Source organism: Porites lutea, chromosome 7, assembly GCF_958299795.1.
Source record: "Porites lutea chromosome 7, jaPorLute2.1, whole genome shotgun sequence".
In the NCBI taxonomy this organism is placed as follows: Eukaryota; Metazoa; Cnidaria; class Anthozoa; order Scleractinia; family Poritidae; genus Porites; species Porites lutea.
Genome location: NC_133207.1, coordinates 15,261,725 through 15,282,238, shown reverse-complemented (window position 1 = coordinate 15,282,238; position 20,514 = coordinate 15,261,725). Strand labels below are relative to the sequence as shown.

At 41.1% G+C, this 20,514-nt stretch overlaps 1 protein-coding gene across 4 annotated transcripts; it reads left to right on the top strand.

Moving 5' to 3' along the window:
* The first annotated feature begins 2,277 nt into the window (after positions 1-2,277).
* Positions 2,278-18,884, top strand: LOC140942794 (endoribonuclease Dicer-like). Of its 4 annotated transcripts, XR_012166569.1 has the most exons (13): positions 2,281-2,853; positions 5,653-6,348; positions 6,858-7,079; positions 7,820-8,235; positions 8,769-8,941; positions 10,193-10,334; positions 10,581-10,796; positions 11,793-11,969; positions 12,392-14,317; positions 15,297-15,468; positions 16,197-16,269; positions 17,032-18,389; positions 18,792-18,884. XR_012166569.1 is itself a non-coding variant. In XM_073391797.1 (12 exons), the coding sequence occupies exons 1-12, from the start codon at positions 2,583-2,585 to the stop codon at positions 16,756-16,758; spliced, it is 4,509 nt and encodes a 1,502-aa protein (XP_073247898.1). In that variant the 5' UTR covers positions 2,278-2,582; the 3' UTR covers positions 16,759-17,019. The 4 variants fall into 4 exon arrangements, 3 of the variants coding, with proteins under 3 accessions (XP_073247898.1, XP_073247899.1, XP_073247897.1); XM_073391797.1 differs by lacking the exons at positions 17,032-18,389; positions 18,792-18,884 and adding an exon at positions 16,734-17,019 and having other exon boundaries at positions 2,278-2,853; XM_073391796.1 differs by having other exon boundaries at positions 17,032-18,884.
* Positions 18,885-20,514: the final 1,630 nt, after the last annotated feature.

Here is a 20,514-nt window from a genome sequence, read left to right as displayed (position 1 = left end):
TGGTAAGAGTAAGGTGTAAAATTATGGGATTTGTCAGGATATTCTGAAAAGAGCAACATCCAGGAGGCCTACTTGCCAAAAACTAGCATTTCAGGACAAATTGTCTCCGCGATATTAGCCCAGTTTAATATGCTCTGATGACTCCATACAAATCCTTCTAAAAAACAATTCTCTATTTTTCTTAGTCACATCAGGCTTCAAAAACAGCATAGCAGTCTCATGTACTGATTAAAGATATGTGAGGCATGGGTAAGGAGTCAATTACGTTGAGCATGGAATTGGCTAAAACTCAAAGTCACGAGTTCGAATGTTTTGAGGACAATTATTCACTGACTATCAGCACGCAGGGATGTCGGATTAACGCAAGGAAGTTTAACACCAAAGGAACATAGCCTTTACAGAGCTTTAAAACACAGCATCCACCAACACAAACTTGACTTGAACTTTGAGTAAAACTAAACAGCCTCTACCAATAATAACAAACTCTCACTTGAACTTCAAATATATTACGGCTTCCGCGAACTTGTAAACACAGAACCTGAAAATCGACCTTCGTCACACTTGACTAAACACAGCAGTCCAACTCGTGGGAAAAAAACTTAGTTCGTCAAAAGAACTCGCTTGGAACTTGTATACCGTTTGACATAAGGTTCTAGAAAATACTAAACAGGCGAATAGTAGTAGCTTTTCGACATATTTTATGATTTCAGTAACTGATGCAAATCTGCTGACTCATGCTGAAATGTAAACACTTCCTAATTAATTATTCATGATAATCCAAAAACGTAGAGAACGTTCGAGAAAGTCACGCAACGCATGAAAGCAATTTTACTACGTAACACTCAACAAAGACAAAATGTCTTTGTGCAGCATTTTGTAACTTTAAATTCATCATAAAACAGTTCGAAAGGAGGGCTCACTCGTGAAATGTTTTTCAACACTCGAAGAGAAATTTCGTGTCTCTGCGCGGCCACGAAATATCCTCTATTTATTCCTCGAGTAATTAAAGACTAAACTCGAAGTAATCTCAAGATATCACGAAGTAGTCCGATCTCATTTCGTGAAATAGTTGAAACAAGCCGAAAAGTCACGAACTTACACGCCCAATCTTGTCCCCAAACTAGTGCATCATTTCATAACTATTTTTCATATCCTAAACTACCGTGGGTCGCAGTAGCGCAATCGGCTAATCCCTCAACTTAGAGTCTCCTCTGATCTGACGGGTCACACAAGTGAGTCGGTTCAAACCCCGGGAAGGCCAAAATAGTAATTCTTTCTTCCTCGAAAAAGTTAAAGGATAAATCAAAGAAATCGAAGTGATCTCGAGATATCTCCAACTACTTCGGCTCTTACTTCGTCAAATAGCCGAATAGAGCCCGAAACCTACAGACTTTGCATGCCCAATCTTGTCAAAAAATTGCAACTTTGATACATTCCTGAGCGTCGCGAAACCTTTACTTCGCGCTCCGCCGAAGTAAATATCATGTGAGCCACTGTTAAAACCTTGATGCATTCATTTCTCGGAATAACAAGTCAGGTGCTCTTGAAATTCCCGGAAAAATACTCAGGCCCTGAGGATTATATCTCTAGCTATCTTCCAGTCAAGTGTGGAAAGTGAAGACCGTAATCAGCACAGCCGATAGCCGACCCACACGCCAAGCCAATATTAAACTTCCTTGTTTGAATCACGGGCGTTGATTTATCGAAGCTTACACGCTGTCATCCAGAATTTTTTGTCTAATTTGCAAGTCAATGTGATCATGGAAAGTGACGACAGAGAAAATTCCTCAGCCTCCGAAAACAAAATGGAAACCCAACAGATTTTTTCCTCTATCGGTCAAGGATGCGTACAAGAGTCGGAATCTCTCCTCCTGTACCCTTCAAATATGGTTACTCCTTCACCAGACAAAAACGAACCATTATATATGGCAAACAAAATTGAACAAGTGTAAAATATGAGGAGCCCATAACCTTGATGATAAAAGTGGCCACAGTTTCGTCCATTTAAGGTTCCTAAGTATGCTTAGACCTCTGGTTAAATTCATCTTCAAAAATTGGGGGTGATCCACAGGGACAGTCCAGTAGTCCATGGACCGGGTCCACCCAGGGGTCCGGGGTCCGTTGACCGAGGTTCCATGTTTTCTACATGTTGTTGGTAACATGCCCAGGCTGGTTTAAAAACCCCATTAAGAGAACCTTCTTTCAATTGGGCGCCACCAAACAATTCGTGACATTCATGCATTTTTAAATAGTTTCCCGGAAACACATCTCAGGTGGCTCGGAAATTCCCGGAAAAATTTAGAGCCGAAAAAGTGCTTAGTGAAGCAATTTAAATTAACAAGCTACTGAGGCACTGAGAGTTTTATTCCGTCTTCAAGTCAACAAAAAAACTATTGTGTGTGTGTGTCCGGTGTGGAAGGTGTTGCACATATAAAGGGATCCTCTGATACGTTGGCCTTTCGCCGTCGAAAATCTGATCGCCGCACTTCCTTCTTTGATAGAAGTTGAAAGGGAATTGTCGACGACCTACAGACGTTAAAGATTTTTTGATTCCCTCGGGGAAGTTAAGGAAATTGGTGACAATGGAAAGCGAGGACAGCGCTTCGAGTTCCTCAGTCTCCGGAACTGAAACAGAAACCCAGCCGAAAGATAGTGATTTCGAGGCGGGATTCACAGCTCGTCCTTACCAAGTGGAATTACTAGAAAGGGCTCTGGAAAGAAACACAATCGTTTGTCTCGGAACAGGAACTGGAAAAACATTCATCAGTGTAATGCTAATAAAGGAACTCTCTCACCAGATCAGAGAAATCTACCACAACGGTGGAAAAAGAAGTTTCTTCCTTGTTAATACAGGTTAGAAAGTATTTGTTTACGTTTTGTGGTAAATGGAGGGGGTGGAGGTGAGGTTTGTACGGGCTGTATGTGTAGCGTACCGGTGTCGTTTTCAATTTGCGATATTCTCTTAAATTAAATTTGATCTTAAAGTGATTCGCTGGTTTTCACTGCACATTTCTTACAGCACAAAACAAGATGGCCACCGTGAAAAAGAGCATCTGACGTAACATTACTAAAATGAAGTTAACTGAAGAGAAATGCTATTGGAATTTTCGCTTGCGGTTGTTTCTTGTCGAGATGAAACTCAATGTGTTGGAAATGTGCATAACGTAAGCAGTACGTACGCGTGTTGCTGAGTTCGACTCCTTCACGGAGAAGCTCAATACACTTTGATTTTCATTTAAGCGCCATCTTTATTACATTGTGTCCTAACTGTGATATCTCGATGCGAACCCGGTAAAAGGGGGTTTTCTAATGCTTTCTCCCCCCCTTCCACATACATCCCACTTTGAAACTCGTTCCAGTCCTCTCTCAAAAATAGGAGGTAATACATTTGGTGCGCACTTTCTGCAGCTCTACTGCAAAAACGAGTACGGTGATCCCCATTTTTTATTTCACGATCTTAATAGGAACAATGCTTCCTTTCAATGAAAAAAATTGGCATAAATCTGTGTTCAGTTTTTTTCAGCAATTTTACTAAATTGTACGGATCGAGCTATAACGGGTCGAATAGCGCGTGTGCCAAATAAGTCTACTTTGAGGTGTAAAGTAAAACCAAGGGCGTTAAAAGGCGTTTTGTGGTACCTAAGTCGATAAACAACACATTTAAGTCAAATTCTGTGCGAAACCACATGCATTATCGAAAAAATCTCTCCTTTTTGTCTAGTTTTGAGCTGCGCTCGGTTTTTGCCAAAGGATCCCAAATAGCCGTATTTGTCAGCATTGTGACGTGAAAACGAGCTGAGTGATCCCCACTTTTATTACATTTTTATCATCTTCTTGACGTGTTACATCAGTGTACCAAGTTTCATCTACAATCTATGTTAGATTCTTTTACTAGGGAATCACCCTTAATTGCACTGTAATTTGATTTAAAATTTTTTGGCTTTTAAAATCAGTACAGTACGTGGACCTTGGTCCGCACGAAAAAAAGACGTAAATGAGTATTTCTTATCTTAGAAGAGGAGTAGGGAGCTGAAATTTGTCCTGTAAGTTGCCGAAACATTTAACTAACTTGTGACAAACCGACAGCTTCTGAGCTTTGCCGAAAACCCTGCATCATAGAAAATGACCGCTCCGTTTGAAGGTCCCTGGTCCGACCAGTGGTTCCTCGGTCCGGCCACTTGTACCCCGGCATGCAAACTGTGCGCAAAAAGAAACGTTCCAAGCACCAACTGATCTAAATTCCTGTATATTTTCTATAGGCATCATTCTTACTCCGAAACCAAAGTGAGATTTCTGTGTAAAGAGCTATAGTTTGGTCTCATGTGCATGAAGAATTAATAGTTTCGCTTCTGTGCGAAAGTGTGTCGTGCAGTTACGATGCTACGGCAGCGAAATCGCCACATTTTAAATGAATTCAGTCAAAGTTTAGAGGCGGAGAAAAATTTAATTTGTCGTCGCTTGTCAAAAAAAAAACTTCCCATCAGGAAATTTCATGCAGCAACGGCAAAGAAATCCGACCGTCAAGCGTGCGTCATCATCCACGTACAGTCCGTGCGGAGTAATGTTTTGCTGGTTAAACCCTTTAAGCCCTAGCCTGAGAAAACAGCCGACATTTGGCGACGCTACCACTGCTTTCCCCGCCAAGTGACGTCTGAGATACAAGCGCACAAATTCCATACTGATGACGCATCACTACCCAGATCTGGGTAGTGCTTCTGATTGGTCGTGCCCCGTGGGAAATTTGATTCAACCTCCGCTTATTGAAAGTGCTTTACTGAAAATGTGACTCATAGTCGAAAGATCCTCACTTCAATTCATAAATCTTAATTTACAATGAACTAAACGAAGCGAAAACTAAACTTTCTGAGGTTCTCCCTTTTCAATCACTATTTGGCTAGGGCCAAGTACGCAAAATTTACTTGAGAATATTGTCTAAAACTTTGGTTTCAAAATTCAACCTGTCGACCGAATTTTTTTTTTGCACTTTGAAAGAACATTTCTTGTACACCATGTACACCAAAAATTAGCTTTCTTAACGCACTTAATCGCATATGCGTGAATTAAAAATATATCCAAATAATTAAAGGCGCCATAAAAAGACAACACTTACAGAACAAAATTCACCTACGTTCGTGTTAACTTGATTTTCCAGCCTTTCCTAACATCAGGACAACCTCTAATCGAGCTTAAGAAGGCAAACAGATCATTAAAAACTCGGAAATTTTGTTTGTATTGTAACCTTATTTTCTTCCCGAAAATTTCATCGCAAAGTAAAACCGGCCGGACCAAGGACCACCAATGCAGACGTACTGTACATTCTCGAACACGCTAAGATTTACACCACAAGTCACCTAGCATTCACTTATTAATAAATATGTACCCCCTGCGGCAAAGTGAGAACTAGCTTTTGCCTTTAATATTCCCTAAGTTTCTATAAATTTCATAGGCATTTATAATCATAGCAGTTTGTAGTGTAAACAACCAAAACCGATCAAACTTATAATGATCAGCTCTTTCCTTTGAAGCTATCGACAACCATAATTCATGATAACTGCAAATTATGTTATTTGGGGAACTGTACAAAAAACCTTAGATTAACAACTTTTTACAATGGGGTCTTTTGACCAGCTAATATATTTTATTTTCTCTCAGTTCCTTTAGCCATCCAGCAAGCCAGGGTGATTAAGAAACACACAGATTTGAAGGTGAAGCATTACGTTGGCGAGATGGGAGTCGACCTCTGGAACAAAAATAAGTGGGAAAATGAGTTCAATGAAAACAATGTCTTGGTGATGACTGCCCAGATTTTTCTCAATCTTCTACACCATGGTTTCATCAAGCTTTCACAAGTAAATCTTCTGATATTTGATGAATGCCATCATGCCAAGAAGAGTCATCCATACAAGCAAATCATGAACCGCTTTGTTGGTTGCCAAGAAGCTGACTATCCAAAGATCATGGGTCTAACAGCATCCGTAGTAAACAAAAAAGTGAAACCAGGGAAAATTGAATCTGAAATCCAAGAACTGGAACGTACACTGAGGTCAACATGCGAGACAAGTCAAGATGAAGATGTTGGGAAGTTTGCTTCAAAACCAAATGAACAGATCATTCAGTTTTCAAATGCCAACTTTGACGACAGCACAATCATCTTACTTCAAAAACTTCATGAAGTTTTAAGACCAGAAATAAACTACCTTGGTGACTATGAAGTGCAAGGGAATGGTGTATCATTGGCTGCTCACTCGTTTGCCTTGTCGGCACTGACAGAGTGTCAGGAGATTTTATCAGAAATGGGTCCCTGGGCTGCCAACAAAGTTGCAGGATACTTAATCAAGGACCTACAAGGTAAAGTGGCCGATCCAGACCTTCAGATAAGGGGGAGGGGGGGGGCAACCATCCTGACCCTGAGATATGGGGAGGGTGGCCGGTCTCCAAAAAGGGGCGGGGGGGCAGGCCCTTCCCCTGGATCGGCCACTGAAGGTATGGTCTAAATGGCAGGGTTGTCAAGCAGTACCCAGTGGTCCCCTCGTCTCTCTTTGTTGTTATTTTTTGTCTTCATTCAAACCATATTGTGGGTTCCTCCAATTTTTAGTTTCTTCGAGTGCAGCCTTGAAGTGCATGATGAAGAGCATACTTAAGAGGATCTTAACAATTACATAGCAAAGCATAAGCAATTGAAAATTGAAATAACTGCTTGTTCAAAGTAAGGATTTTATAGTGTTAGACCATTATTTTTTTGTTATGATCTAAACTTAGAAACAAGTAATTATAAAGAGATTTCATGCCTTTTCTTGGTCATGTAATACTGCATAGAATTTTTTGTATATTAATAAGGGTAGGAACTTGTTTTTTAGTTTTTATAGACAGAGCGTGCATGTTTCAAGACTGCAAGGAAGGAAGAAAGTTCTGTGAGTTTAGCAAAACACAGCTGAAACAACTACAAGGTGTTTATAACAATTATACATCCACTCTTGGCAGTGGGGAGACTGGCAGCACTGAAAAGTTATACGTAATGCCCAAAGTAAAGGACCTGTTGTCTGTTTTAAAAAAAGAATATGGGAATACACAAAACAGTGGTGAGTTAGTCAGTTTGGATAATTGTAACAAAATGCTTGCAAATGGACTCAAATTTCTTGCATTTATATATCTTAAAGCTGTCCCAGTAATTAATTTCATCTAAAACTATCCTTCCTTTGGGTAGAAGCAAAGTGTCCTTGACATTTTTTAATCTGATATGAAGCAAAGGAAATCAAGAACAAATGCAATCAACACTAAACCACCTAGGTAGAGAGCGTGCGCTCCCTATTAGATGCCTTGTATGGTCCCACATCTCAACCCAGCCTGCTGCAAAAAAGTGTCCCCATTCTGAAATCTTACAGCCTACTCATGAAAAAAGGTTTTACGTAGTAGTATTTCCGAACCTGTGAGCAAGCTCCCTTGGGGATATCTGGGCTCCACACGGAAGATAAAGCGACTTTTTGACCCAGTGGAATGAAGACACCGCATAGAATTGGGGTAATGCATTGCGACTGAAATGCTTTTAGACTAAGTAGATGAGGTTTGGGGGAGGTTCTTCCTTTTCCCTAAATCCTATCCCCCAAACCAAGAGAAAAAGTAGAGAGAATAAGAGAGCATGTTCACAGACTGCCAAACACGTGGCTGTGTCCAAGCCTTAAGCTTTTGTCCTTTGCTCCTCACAGACCGTCTTGAGTCTCATCTTGGGTTTCTTGATTTGAAAAGAAACAGAATGCATCAGTCTGCAGGTTGGACGTGCAATGAAAATCTTCACTAGCGTACTATTGTTTTTTGTTTATAGAGAACAAGCTTTGTGGCATAGTGTTTGTAGAAAGGCGATGCACAGCTCTGGTACTCAGCGAGCAGATAAACATTGCCGCAAAATCAGATCCTGAGTTGTCCTTCATCGAGAGCAGCTTTGTGATTGGCCATGGCACAGGTGGAAAGGCTAATTACTCCAATGAAACAGAGATGAACTTCAAAAAGCAAGAAGAGGTACTGCGACAGTTCAGGCGACATGAATTCAACCTTTTGATTGCAACTTCGGTTGTTGAAGAAGGGTTGGATATCCCAAAGTGCAACTTGGTGTGCCGGTTCGACTTTCCAATGACACTCCGTTCCTATGTGCAATCAAAGGGCCGAGCACGTGCCAAGGATTCCAACTATATAATCCTTGTAGATGAGGAAGAGTACGAGGAAAAGCGAGGCGAATTGGAGGTTAGTGATCATTTCTTCACTGTGTGAATAAGAATGTTCTTACGATGTAAGAATACATTGCACTTCCAACAACGTCCTTAAAGGGTTATTTGTTCTCCTTCTTCGTCCATGGCGGATAATAATTACCAGTAAAGAAGAAGTTAACTTGTTTTCTGTTCAGTGAAAGTGAGGTTCACACTGCTGTTTCTAAACAGTTTAAAAATTACCATTTCGATCAAGTCACTCTATGCCAGGAGTTTCTTAGAATCCAACTTCGATAATTCCGCTTAAGCTGCTAACGTTAAAACGCCTTCCACTAGTAACGTACATGTGATTCAGGATGAGTAGGTAAAGTGTCTTAAATACGCCTTCGAGAACAAAAATTGTGATGTTTGCGTCATAATGTATACGGAGAACTATTAACTTGTTGCAATGAATGGTGTCTCAGTTTAACAGCAGTGCTCATATAGTCATATTATATTTTTGCGAATTTTTACCCCATTCCTAGACTAACAATCAGCTTTGGATAACAGTGTGTTGCTTTTAATCGTCAGATGATGCGTGAAATTGAGAATTGTCTGTCAAAGAAGTGTCATGGCCGCAAACAGCCTACTAAAGAGGAGTGTGAAGAAGTGGCAGGCGCGGACAGTTTCTTACCTCCATATGAACCTGAGAACCGTACAGGAGCAATAGTCACCATGGAGAACAGCGTTTCTCTCCTTAGCATGTAATATTACGGAGCTTAAGCAAACACATTTTTGAGCAACGCATATCAACCGGAAGTAGACTTTCTGCATTCTTGGGCAGTAGTTTTTCCCAAATTTTCTAGCCTGCGTTACTGGCAGGATTGTTGTGCCCGGGGTACTTTCTTGGCGGCGGAGCCGCCACACGAAGCTAGAGCGAAGCCGCAAGGGAAAATCCGCCTGTCACATTTCTTATGAGTTTTGAATGCCGCCCACTTTTGTCACTTGGTTGGAACTATTTGATTTAATAGAGCGGTGTAATACGAAACTGGCAAAACAAATTAAAACATAGTAGAGAATCAAGTCATGGACAAAACAACTACATGTAGCAAGTTATTAAGGATCCAGGTACAGTGCAGCTACTCAAAACTGAAGAAACTAAAACCTTTATTAAAACCTTTATTTAGAATCCTTCAACCGTTTTTATGTGCCAGTTTTAAATGATCAAGCGCTCTTTTGATGTTAAGCTCGGATGGATCGTGGAGTTTGCAATGCATGACAAAAGGTGAAAGAAAAGATGGGCTTTTGTTATAAAGCCAATTTCCTGTCGTAAAACGAGATTAGCTTCACATTAAACGGGAAAAAGCCTCACTTACGGTTGCTGTGCGTGGCTGAAAATCGCCTTGGCTTAAACTCCCTATTGGCTTTTTCAGGGCTGCCAACTGTTTATTTTTGTTTTGTTCAGTTGGTCTTGTTTTTGTTATTAACCTTTAGGATCGTAAACGAACTTGCTCTTAGGCTACTTGGTTCCCGGGCCCACTGTATGCGGGTACTGGCTCAAAATGGTATTGTGTTTACACCTTTGGTTCCTGATAAATAACTGTGTACACATTTGCCCCATTTTTCCCTGTCAAGTTATTTTGAAACGTAAGTGAAGCAGGAAGATATGGAAAGGAAAGCAGTGGATTCCCTCGAAATGAATAGAAAACGTGTGCACACGGGAAGCCTGTGCCACTTTTAATATCCCCACTGAAGGACAAGGTCTGGTGCCCGGGCACTAAGTTTGAACATGGCCGTAGTAAATATGCTTAGCAGATGAGATCCCCCCCCGCCCCCAACAAACACACCCCTTTAGATGCCTGCCCAGCTGGCTTTATGCTGCCTTAGACGTTCGCGCCTTCCATGAACTGGTATTATTAAGACCGAGTGGACTACGCTGCATAAATGCTCTGTTTTCAAACTAAATATTAAATACTCTCTGACCTGGACTGTTTCTCTATCTTACTATACTTCAGGTACTGTTCCATGTTGCCAAGTGATAGATTCACGCACCTCAGCCCAGTTTACAAGATAGAGGAAGTTGAGGAAGACGGAAAAAACGTATTTAAGTGTGAACTGGAACTGCCAAATAACTGCCAGCTGCGAGGAACTATACGTGTGAGTACAAATAAAATCACTGCTCTGACTCTAGCGTAGTAATCTTTAAGCTTTAGGCCTCCCAACCTCGTCAAAATATGTCAAAAGTGGCATATTCGCTGAAACGTCTTCACTAAACGTATGTACTCCAAAAGCGTACAATGATTCAGGACGATCGTAGTTGCATTTCGAAAGTACACAGTCAATTCATCCTTTGCTGAGATTCATAAATTAATACACTTGACAACTTTTCTTCTGTTCCAACAGGGCAAGGCGATGCCACGAAAAAACCTGGCAAAAATGGCTGCTGCTCTCTACGCCTGCATAGAGCTTCACAAGATTGGCGAACTTGATGATAATCTCTTGCCAGTCCGCATCTTATCAGATGATGAAAGTGAATCAGAAGAAGAGGACGATGAGTCTCCTGGAAAGAAGAGAAAGAAAGCAGGAACAAAGAAACGAAAGCAAATTTATGAAAGAAAGGTAAGGATAATCCAGGATAAACTCCTCCGCCAACCCCAAATAACACGGCTGTGATGCGGAAATTTTTTTTCAGCGCATAATATACGGAACTGTGTAACCTGCCCACAACATTTGCTAATAGGGAGTTAAGGCAACCACGATGGTAAAAGCAGGGAAAACGTACTGCATTAAGTGCATTCGCGTTCTTGAAAGTTTTATCGCGATTAATTTATGTCGTTCAATTTGTCAAATGCATGCAAATTCTCCAGGAGTAAAATCCTTTAGAGTTCATTTAGGTTCAAACAGAGAAAGAAAATATTATCGTCGTTTGCCAAGTCCTCTGTTAACTTACTGGGAAATTTCGCGTCGTATTCGTGCAGTGACAGCAAAGAAATGTACCAAAAAATGTGATGCTCGTACTGAGTTGCTGTTTTGCTCCTTAAACTTATTGCTTTTCTCCCAATCCTAATATCGTCGCCGTCGTTGTTGCTCAAACTCCAGTTTGAAGCACCTACAGAAATACACACTTATCCGCAGGGGTTTGGGATTTAAATCTTGGTCGGACCAAACTCTGGGTTATAAACGGTTAGAATTTAAAATTACTGGGCTGATCACTTAGAACGGACAGTCCCGTCTCAGCTTCAAAACTGGCCTGCGTAGCAAGCACTTCGCTCGAGTTATTGCGCGAAAGTTGGTACGAGAGCAAAAAGGGAGGGAAGGGGAGAAAAGGGAATTGTTAGGTTTGCGTGGCAAGCGTTTTCTTTTCTCCCCTTCCCCTCCCCTACCTTCCACTTTTTTTTACCCCCGTTCCAACTTTCGGGCAACTAAGCTCGAGCGGAAACGCTTTCCTTGCAGGCATGTGAGATGGAGGAGAAGAGATCAACATTGAAGAGCTGATGGTGGTTGTCGCCTTTTTAAGGGAACGTACCATGTCTTTCTCGTATGCGCCATGGTACGACTCACTTCCATCATATTTGCACACAATGTAATTCTTTCTTTTTTTTATTGCTTAACTAGGTCGCTCAGGTATTCAGAGGTAGCTTGCCGCAGAAGAATCTGCCCCAGTATCTCACAGCTATCACTATAACCATCACCAAACTCACTAACCAACAGGCCCTTGACGTGAGCCAGCAATACTTTACAGATGGTTTCTGCCACCTGTTTGGTTTATTGACGAATGTTCCAATTCCAGCGGTTAGTTCTAGTTCAGTCAGATGTTAGCTTTGATAGTTGGCTGCTGACGCTTTTGCTCGCGGGTAAAACTTTAACCCTTTACCTCTCAAAAGAGTCTAAAAGCCTGAAAAAAAGGCGTCAAATTTCATTTTCGAAAAAAATCAAGGACAAATAAATAGTGCAGCGTGAAAGAAATGTCACACAAATTTTTCATTTTGATGTAAGTAGTTACAGCCTAATTCATCAAGAATTCACAGTTTGAAGCTGGCAATGAAATGGTGCAACTGAATTGAATATTACGTGTTACTTCACATAAACATTACGATCATGAATATACGGGTTAAACTAGAACAACCTTATTGATTGATTGACCGATTGATTGGCGGACTGATTGTTGATTCAATTATAATTGATTAATTGGCGTTATTTATTTAAATCCAAAGGTGAGATCATTCAAACTTTATCCCGACTATGGAGAAGTTACAGTAACAACAAAATGTCACAAGTCACCACTGCGGACAAGGATTGCAAGACAAGACTTGACAACTATTAAAAAATTCCACTGTTTGTTGTTCAGCCAAGTTCTTCGCGAGCCCGTGGAATTCAGACCCAAAGGGTCCGACGGCAGTAAAGATGGTTATTTGGTAGTTTTAATGAAACCTAATGGATGTGAAGTGGACTTTGATTCTATGCGCCATGCTTTAACAAGGCAAACTTCACTGGAGGGGTCAACCGGTGAATCCAGAAGGATTGAAGTTGACATGGTAGTCTCGAAAAATTACTTGGAGTCTCGACAAAAATTTGCAGTTTTAAGAGTACGCCATGATCTGAGTCCTATGTCACCTTTCCCAGACAAATCTAAAGCCAAAACGTATGAAGGCTACTTCCGAGAGCATTACGGAAAGTCTTTTACAACCATGAGACAGCCTCTCATTGAAGTAAAAGACATTTCTGGAAGGGTCAATTTCCTGGTGTACAGAAAGGTGGCAGCCAAGAGCGAGCGCGACGTTATTGGTCTTTTCCCCGAACTATGTAACGTACTGCCTATTTCTGCTTCCTGTCTCAGTGTGTCTCTGATGCTGCCATCAATTTTACACCGTGTGAACGCGCTCCTGCTTGTTGGTGATGTCAAGGAAATGGTCACTGGAGTGCGTGACAACACAGATGAATCTAGCCTCCCTTCAATTGGTGCTGGTGATGCTAACGACGCAAAGACTTTAATCCGCAATGACAAGGACAGCTTCTCATCGAAGATGGACGTGGGTCATGAGGATTATAGTGATGACAGTGAGGACGATATTGATGACTTTCCAGAGCTGTTTTCAGATTTAAAATCACTGTTCAGTGGAGAGCGAAGGGCTTCTGTTCATCCCGACTCCGCTCTCGTGCTTCAAGCTTTGACCACCACCAACAGCGGAGACGCCTTTAATCTAGAAAGGCTCGAGATGCTTGGAGACGCTTTCCTAAAGCTGGCGGTTTCACTTCACCTCTATTGCACCTACCATGATAAAGATGAAGGGAAATTGACGCAGCGCAAGAAAGGACAGATCAGCAATTTGGCGCTGTTCCGTGCGGCTGAAAGAACCTCTTTAGCAGGGTATCAACAGAGCACGCAACTTGCACGTGATGTATGGTGTCCTACGGGATGTCAGTATAGTTCAGAAGCTACAGAAATGGAAGGTGATGATGACGGTAACTCTGAAGAGCAGGGCTTTGGAAGCAGGCAAGACAAGTGCAACACTCAGGTCATATCAGACAAATCTGTTGCTGACAGCATGGAAGCTCTCATTGGAGCGCATTTGATTTGCTGTGGTTACACCGGAGCACTTCGTTTCATGAAGTTCCTGGGTCTTAAGGTCCTTCCCACGGATGATGACATCAACGCTGACATTGGTAAGCTCGCTGAGAAGAGCAGAGAAGGGTGTTACGCCAGATTTTGGCCTGAGCAGGCAAACAAACGAGAAGCTCCCCAAAGTCAAGATATGGTGGCACGGATGGTCTCTGGCTTGGAGAATTTTGAGCACTCCATTAAGTACACTTTCAATTCCAAATTGTGTCTGGTAGAAGCTTTGACACATGCGTCGTATCACCCTAACCGCGTCACGCCCTGTTATCAAAGATTGGAGTTCCTTGGAGACGCCTTGTTGGATTTCCTGGTAACACAACACCTTTATTTCCGTCACGAAGAATTGTCACCCGGTGAGCTGACGGATATTCGCCAGGCTTTGGTGAATAACAACATCTTTGCAACCATTGCTGTGAAATACGAGTATAACAAGTATTTGAAAGAGATGTCTCCGGATTGGTTTAGATCTATTGACAATTTTATTACTAGATTGGAAGACAAGAAAGAAGAGAATACTAATCCGGTAGGTAGAACTTAAAGTCTTTCTCTACCTTTAATGGAGATTGATGTTTGTTAGCCGCCATTTTAAAAAACGTTCAGAGAACACCGGGTATCAGCATGAGGAGTTGTGTTTTATGTGGTCGTTTGGGTAATCAATACAAGCAACAGCTACCAATCACAGCACATGTTGGCTGCCTAAACAATTGCAGACATCGTAGCAGGGAAAAACAGATTCTCAGGTTCCCAAACATTTCTAGACGGGAAAATGTTGTTCTTTCACATGTTACTGGCCCCAGTTTTTCTGGCCAGGAATGAGTTCAAAAATAATTGAGAGACGGTACCATGATCTTTCGTTTGTGATCCGCCCTCTCCCCATGGTAAAAGTTGCTAGCAATACAAGAACATGTTCAAAAATTGGAGGAACAACTTCGAATGAAGGGGTGAGATGGGGTAAGTGTTGTGTCTCACAGTTCTGTGACTAGCAGCAATTGTAAGTCAAAAAAGGTCGAAGTTCCGTCGGAGCGTATCAACACTTGGCTTCGAGAGGTGAGAGGTTTGTCTGCGGGAGCTTCTGTTCTCCCGCCCTTTAAAAACCAACACCATCAAATTGCAATTCGATCTGGAACAGACGAACACTTTCGAAAGTGTTCCTCGGAGGTCCTAGGTTTTTCTTGGGTAAACATATTTCATTTTTTACAAGTAACCTACAGGTCCACTTTATCTCCGTTCTAGATGACTGAATAGGCCATTAGCACGTAGGCGGCATTAAGCTGCAGCCAGGCTATCAGGATCCTTCAGAGTTTTTCTTGTCCAAGTTACGACTAGGTACACTAAGTATGGCAAATGAGGTACAGGTGACAAAAGGTAGTGTAGTAGTTAAAAGAGACTGAAATATCTTTATCCGAGATTCCCTTGTTCATATTTTTCGGGTTCCTGGTGAATCTCTTGCGTCGATTAAGCAAAGCGAAAAAAGACGCTGGGATTTTCTTTGTATTTTACAGGGGATTGCAGATCCATTTATCATCGTATCTGAACAAGACGAAGAAGGGATCGAAGCTCCCAAGGTCCTGGGTGATATTTTTGAGTCCGTGGCTGGTGCAGTGTTTATGGACAGCGGTATGGATTTCACCAAGGTCTGGGGAGTGTACTACCGCATGATGCAACCTTACATTGGTATGACATCATTTTTCAAAGTTAGATAATGTCCCCTTCTGGTGACCCGACCCACCATTTGTACGGGCATGGTCACCCGAGCCCTAAAGGACTAGTCCCCGTAAAGTATTAGCAAAGACGGTACCTCCTTTCTCGGTATTTAAAGACCTTGATGTATATAATCACATGATTTGAGGATTGAACGCGCGTTCTTCTCCCAAAAAATTGGGGGAAGGGGGGGGGGGGGGGGAGGGGTACAATTTGTGGATTGGCTCCGTTCAGGATGTTTAACTCTAATATGACGGCTATTTGTTCGAGTATTAGAGCGGTCGCGCTACCTAGCCACAATATGAAGGGCACCATTTTTTAGACAAAAGATAAGTCTTTGTCGTTTTTGAAAATTGTCAGTGTGCGCGCATGTACGTTTATAACAGGGAGCTCTCTTTAAGGGTTGAAACGAATTTAAGCGGTGCCACAAATTTTCTGAGGAGCGTCCGTCATTTTATAGTGGTTTCTCCCCGAAAGGTTCCGCTCTTGAGACCTGCGCCTTACCAACTAAGCTTTCAGTGCTGTGGTTTGAAAACTCATTTCTCAAAGTTTCCGTCTCATGATAAATAAAAACTGTTACTGTTAACTTGACCATTTCGATACTTTTGCATGTTACCATGGTCAAACTCATTCAACAGGTTGCAACATGAACTATTACCCTTCGCACTATATTAAAGAAATAAGTATTTGTTCTTTGTCAGACCAGTACTCTGAAAACATACCGATCAATCCCATCAGGCGCGTGTACGAAGAGGACAACGAACTGAAATTTAGGTACGTGAGTGAAAAAAATATACATATTCCCGTGTAGGATATACGAGGTCCTTAAAAAAGGACTTGTTGCTCTCAACTCATACTGTTCGTTTTATAGGTTTTTACTGTTTTCTCTCTTTTGCATGAGTTTTTCAAAAGTACATTCAAAAGTGCATTTCCGAGTTTGAGGATGACCTACTCCAAAATGTCAAAGCATCAACCACTGTCACCCAAAGTTACGAAAAAATATTTATACGGACGGAAGGTTATAAGTGTGTTCAATCATTAGTCACCAAAAATAATTAACCAAATGTGTTGAGAAGAAAAGATACTGTAATACTAGAAACAAAGAGAGAGAATCACCTTCACTGAGATATTGATTCCAGATTAGTTTCATCGGCAGCAGACAAAAACAGGTACTTACATAGAGGCAATACCCTGAAAGTTGCTTACAAGTTGACACTAACAATAACTAGTTTTTCTAGGGCTGCGACCTCAGACAATCTTTAAAGGACTGCCCTTATCACATGGATGGTCGCAGAAGACAAACTGTGTAGTTTGTAACAAAAACAATCGTTTAAGGAATGTTGTTTCCTTAATCATTTATGAACTGAGTTGACAAGGAAAATTGGCCATTGTAATTCTAGAAACAAAGCGATGGAGAATCACCCACACTTAGCCGACATTGACTCAAGACTAGGTACATCATCAGCAACCTTTTCAACGACTGTTGACCTCAGAGACAGGCGAACTCATTTATATAATTTCTGTTTATATCTTTAGCAAAGCCGAAGTTCTTGCCGATGGAAGAGTCAAGTGTACTTTGAAAGTTCGCTGGGGTAAGTTCGATGGTTATGGCAAAAACTCCAAAATTGCCAAGGCAACCGCTGCAAAGTTGGCAGTGCAGGCGCTGGACAAGCACAAGTCAAGGAAGTAGTTAATCAAGGGAATAAATATCACCATGGTGACGTTTGCAGACAGAAACCGTTCAAGACAAGAATTTAAAAGTTTACAGTTCAGCCTCAAAGGAAGGCTTGCTGACTTTTATTAACTATAATAAGCTAGACTAGAAGTTTATCCGGATTTTAAGTTTAAAATTTTGCTGATAGTTTAAATTTCCCGGATAGATGAATCAACACAAGTTTATAATATATATTTTTTCGCTGTATAATTAGATTTCCGTCTCGATATATTTTTGTCTTACCATAAAAGACTTCTAACACGTTTTATTAGTTTGATACAATATTTGCTTATCCTCCCATAAACTGCGAATAGTCAAAAGCTTAAAGGCAACGGAAGCCTTCCAAAGGATGTCTAAAAAAGATGCGTTTATCTAATTGTACAGCTGCACTCGCTGAAAAACTGACCAAAGTATCAAAATTGTTGGATAGCGTTGAATTCCCTTTACAGTAATTACGTCCAAAATGTCCAAAAATGCACAACATTTTACCCCACTGCTCAGGAAACTTGAAATCATAATTTGTCTAATGTAGCGATGATGACACAATTAGCAATGCTGTCAGGGGGTTGATTTTCAAGGTGAATCCAAAACTTGAAAATGTTCATTGTTATTTGTAAATTGAGAGATACTATTTGATACCAGAGTGAATATGTAAAATGCACTGGTAATGTTATACTTTAATTACTGTAGTGCTGTATGGGGCGATATCAATATAAAGAAATTAGCAGACAAACTTCAAAAGATGCAGAATAGGGCTGCTCGAATTCTCACCTTTTCCAGCCATGATGTTCGCTCAAGTGTTTTGTTGGCTGATGAGCTTGGTTCGGAAAGGTTGGAAAATGTAATACTTAAACAGTTGGCTGTGATAATGTATAAAATCCATAATGATCTTTCCTCATCGTATCTGAGGCGAGTCTTTACCAGCACCTCAAATATACACACACAATCTTCGATCTTCGAAATTCCGAGTTAAATTATTATGTTTCCAGACCCACAACTGAGTCTGCAAAAGGGAGCCTACACTACAGAGGATCTCTTCTGTGGAACAGGATTCCCTCAGAGATTAGAAAACTGCCTATCTTAAATGTTTTTTAAACTTCATTTCATGGGAAAAATTATTTTACTAGTAATAATCCAGTTTTTTTGTATTTTTTAACTTTATAGTCAAGTAGTTCCTTAGGCCCGGTTCAGACGCCGAACTTTTCATGAGCCGAACCTAATTCGAATTAAGGCCGACCCAAATTATTTAGACCGGCTAAAGTGATTCAGACGCCGATCTTAATTCCAGCCGAACTAAATTCAGAAGGCGAAAAATGCGCATTTCGGTCAAACTGCTTACAAAATACGTTATAAGAATTTCTGCATTTGGTTCGGTACATGAAAAGTTCCGCGTCTGAATCAAAGGCGTTCCAAAGTCGATCCAAAGGCGAAATTCCCGGCCCGGCTAGGCGAAAAGAACGGCTGATCCGTTCCAAATTGAAACAGGCGTTCCTAATTGATTCAGACACCGAACTTTTCATGTACTTAATTCAATGTATTAGGTTCGGCTCATGAAAAGTACGGCGTCTGAACCGGGCCTTAGAGTATTTTAGTTTAATTTTACACACGATTCCTAGGAAGACCATGTAGAAGTGATACGATTTCGTGTATAAATAAAGATTGATGATGATGATGATGATGAATTTCGGTTCTAACTTTATTCAACTAAAATTTCATTCACGCTTCTCTTCAGACGACCTCACTTAATTAAATAATGTCTCTTTATGAGTATGAGCTACTTTTCACGGCCGCCACCTTGTCATGCGCAGTAAGAGATGTGCAGTGCAAAACCAGCGAATTGCCATTCATGAAGTGTACAACGGCGTAATATCAGAAAAATGTCGGAAAAAGAAGTTGTAACTGAGTCCTCTTTGTTGTAATAGGAACTTTTATAACCGACAATGGCAACGGCAAGGACAATGCCCGAGTGAGACTGGCGAGATAACGCCGTTGCGTCTTGAAATTTCTGCCAAGAAGAACGTAGTAGAACCTCTTAATTCCTATTTCTTTTCGGGTAGAGAGTAGGGCCAACCGGAAATAAGCTGCATCGCGCTCAAGTAACCGAAGCCCATGCGCGTAGGTAGAAAAAAAAACTTTCAAACCAAACCTTTAATATTCACGATACCCGCCACCTTTGCATGCGCCGAAGGAGTCGTGAGGACTTATGGGATAAAAGCAATGTCACGTGGTTTCTCATGGGAACCAACAAATGAAAAAGGGCGTTTTCCATTTGCCACGAACTTTCGGAAACTTCCATGAAAAGATCCATCGATGAAAAACTTGTTCCATTTGACACAAGTTCCATTCGTTTAAACTCTAGTCACCAGCATTTAAGATGGTGGCACAGATACCTCCGTGAATGGCCTGAAACTGGTGATTCCTTGTGAAAGCTCTTAAAAGGAACATGCACTTCCACCGGAAAGTTTCCAACGGGGAAATAAGGACTACCTTTTCAAAATTCCACTTCTTCCCAGAATTTTTTCCGTGGAACGTACGGGAAAGCGTGTTTGCCATTAACATCCCAACCGGAATTTCAGAAATTTCTTGGTAAATGGAAAGCGCCCTAAATCTGTTAATACAAGAAATCGTGTTCGAGTTTGTTTATTATAGACAACAGAAGATGAACAACTTTTCAACTTAAACAGGATAATAGCAAATTATGGGTGGAAGTCATCGTTTTAACTTTTTTGAATGCAGTGGCCACCGAAGATATCCTCACAGCAAGTGATAATGACGTGAAACCTGTCAAAACTCAAACTAAGCACTTTGCAAACTAAAACTGTCGTATCGTTTGATAGAATAGGTCTAGATAAACTCGAGAACGATTACGCGTATTGGCAAATTTTAACACTTGTTTGACCCCCTAAAAGACCACGTGACATTGCTTTTATCCCATCAAAGCGGGTGCAAAGCTGGCAGATATCGTGAATTCGCCACTTGCACATCTCCCATAATGCCGGCCTTATGTGCCGCCCAAAATTTTGCCTAAGCGTTGTTTTCAATTTCTCTCGGAAAGGCTGTAATATCCAGGAGAAATGAAAACAAAGGTCATGCAAAATTTTGGGGGGCAAATGAGGTGCATTATGGGAGATGTGCAAGTGGCGAATACGGGGTCAAACTAAAACAAAGCAAAACATTCGTGGCAAAAAAAATGCCCGATACATTAGAATTCTTTGCCGGATAGTCATGCAACGCTGACCAGGACTTACAGACACTGAATAAATCAAAATATACCAGACTGGGAAATATTAGATTGCATGGGCAGT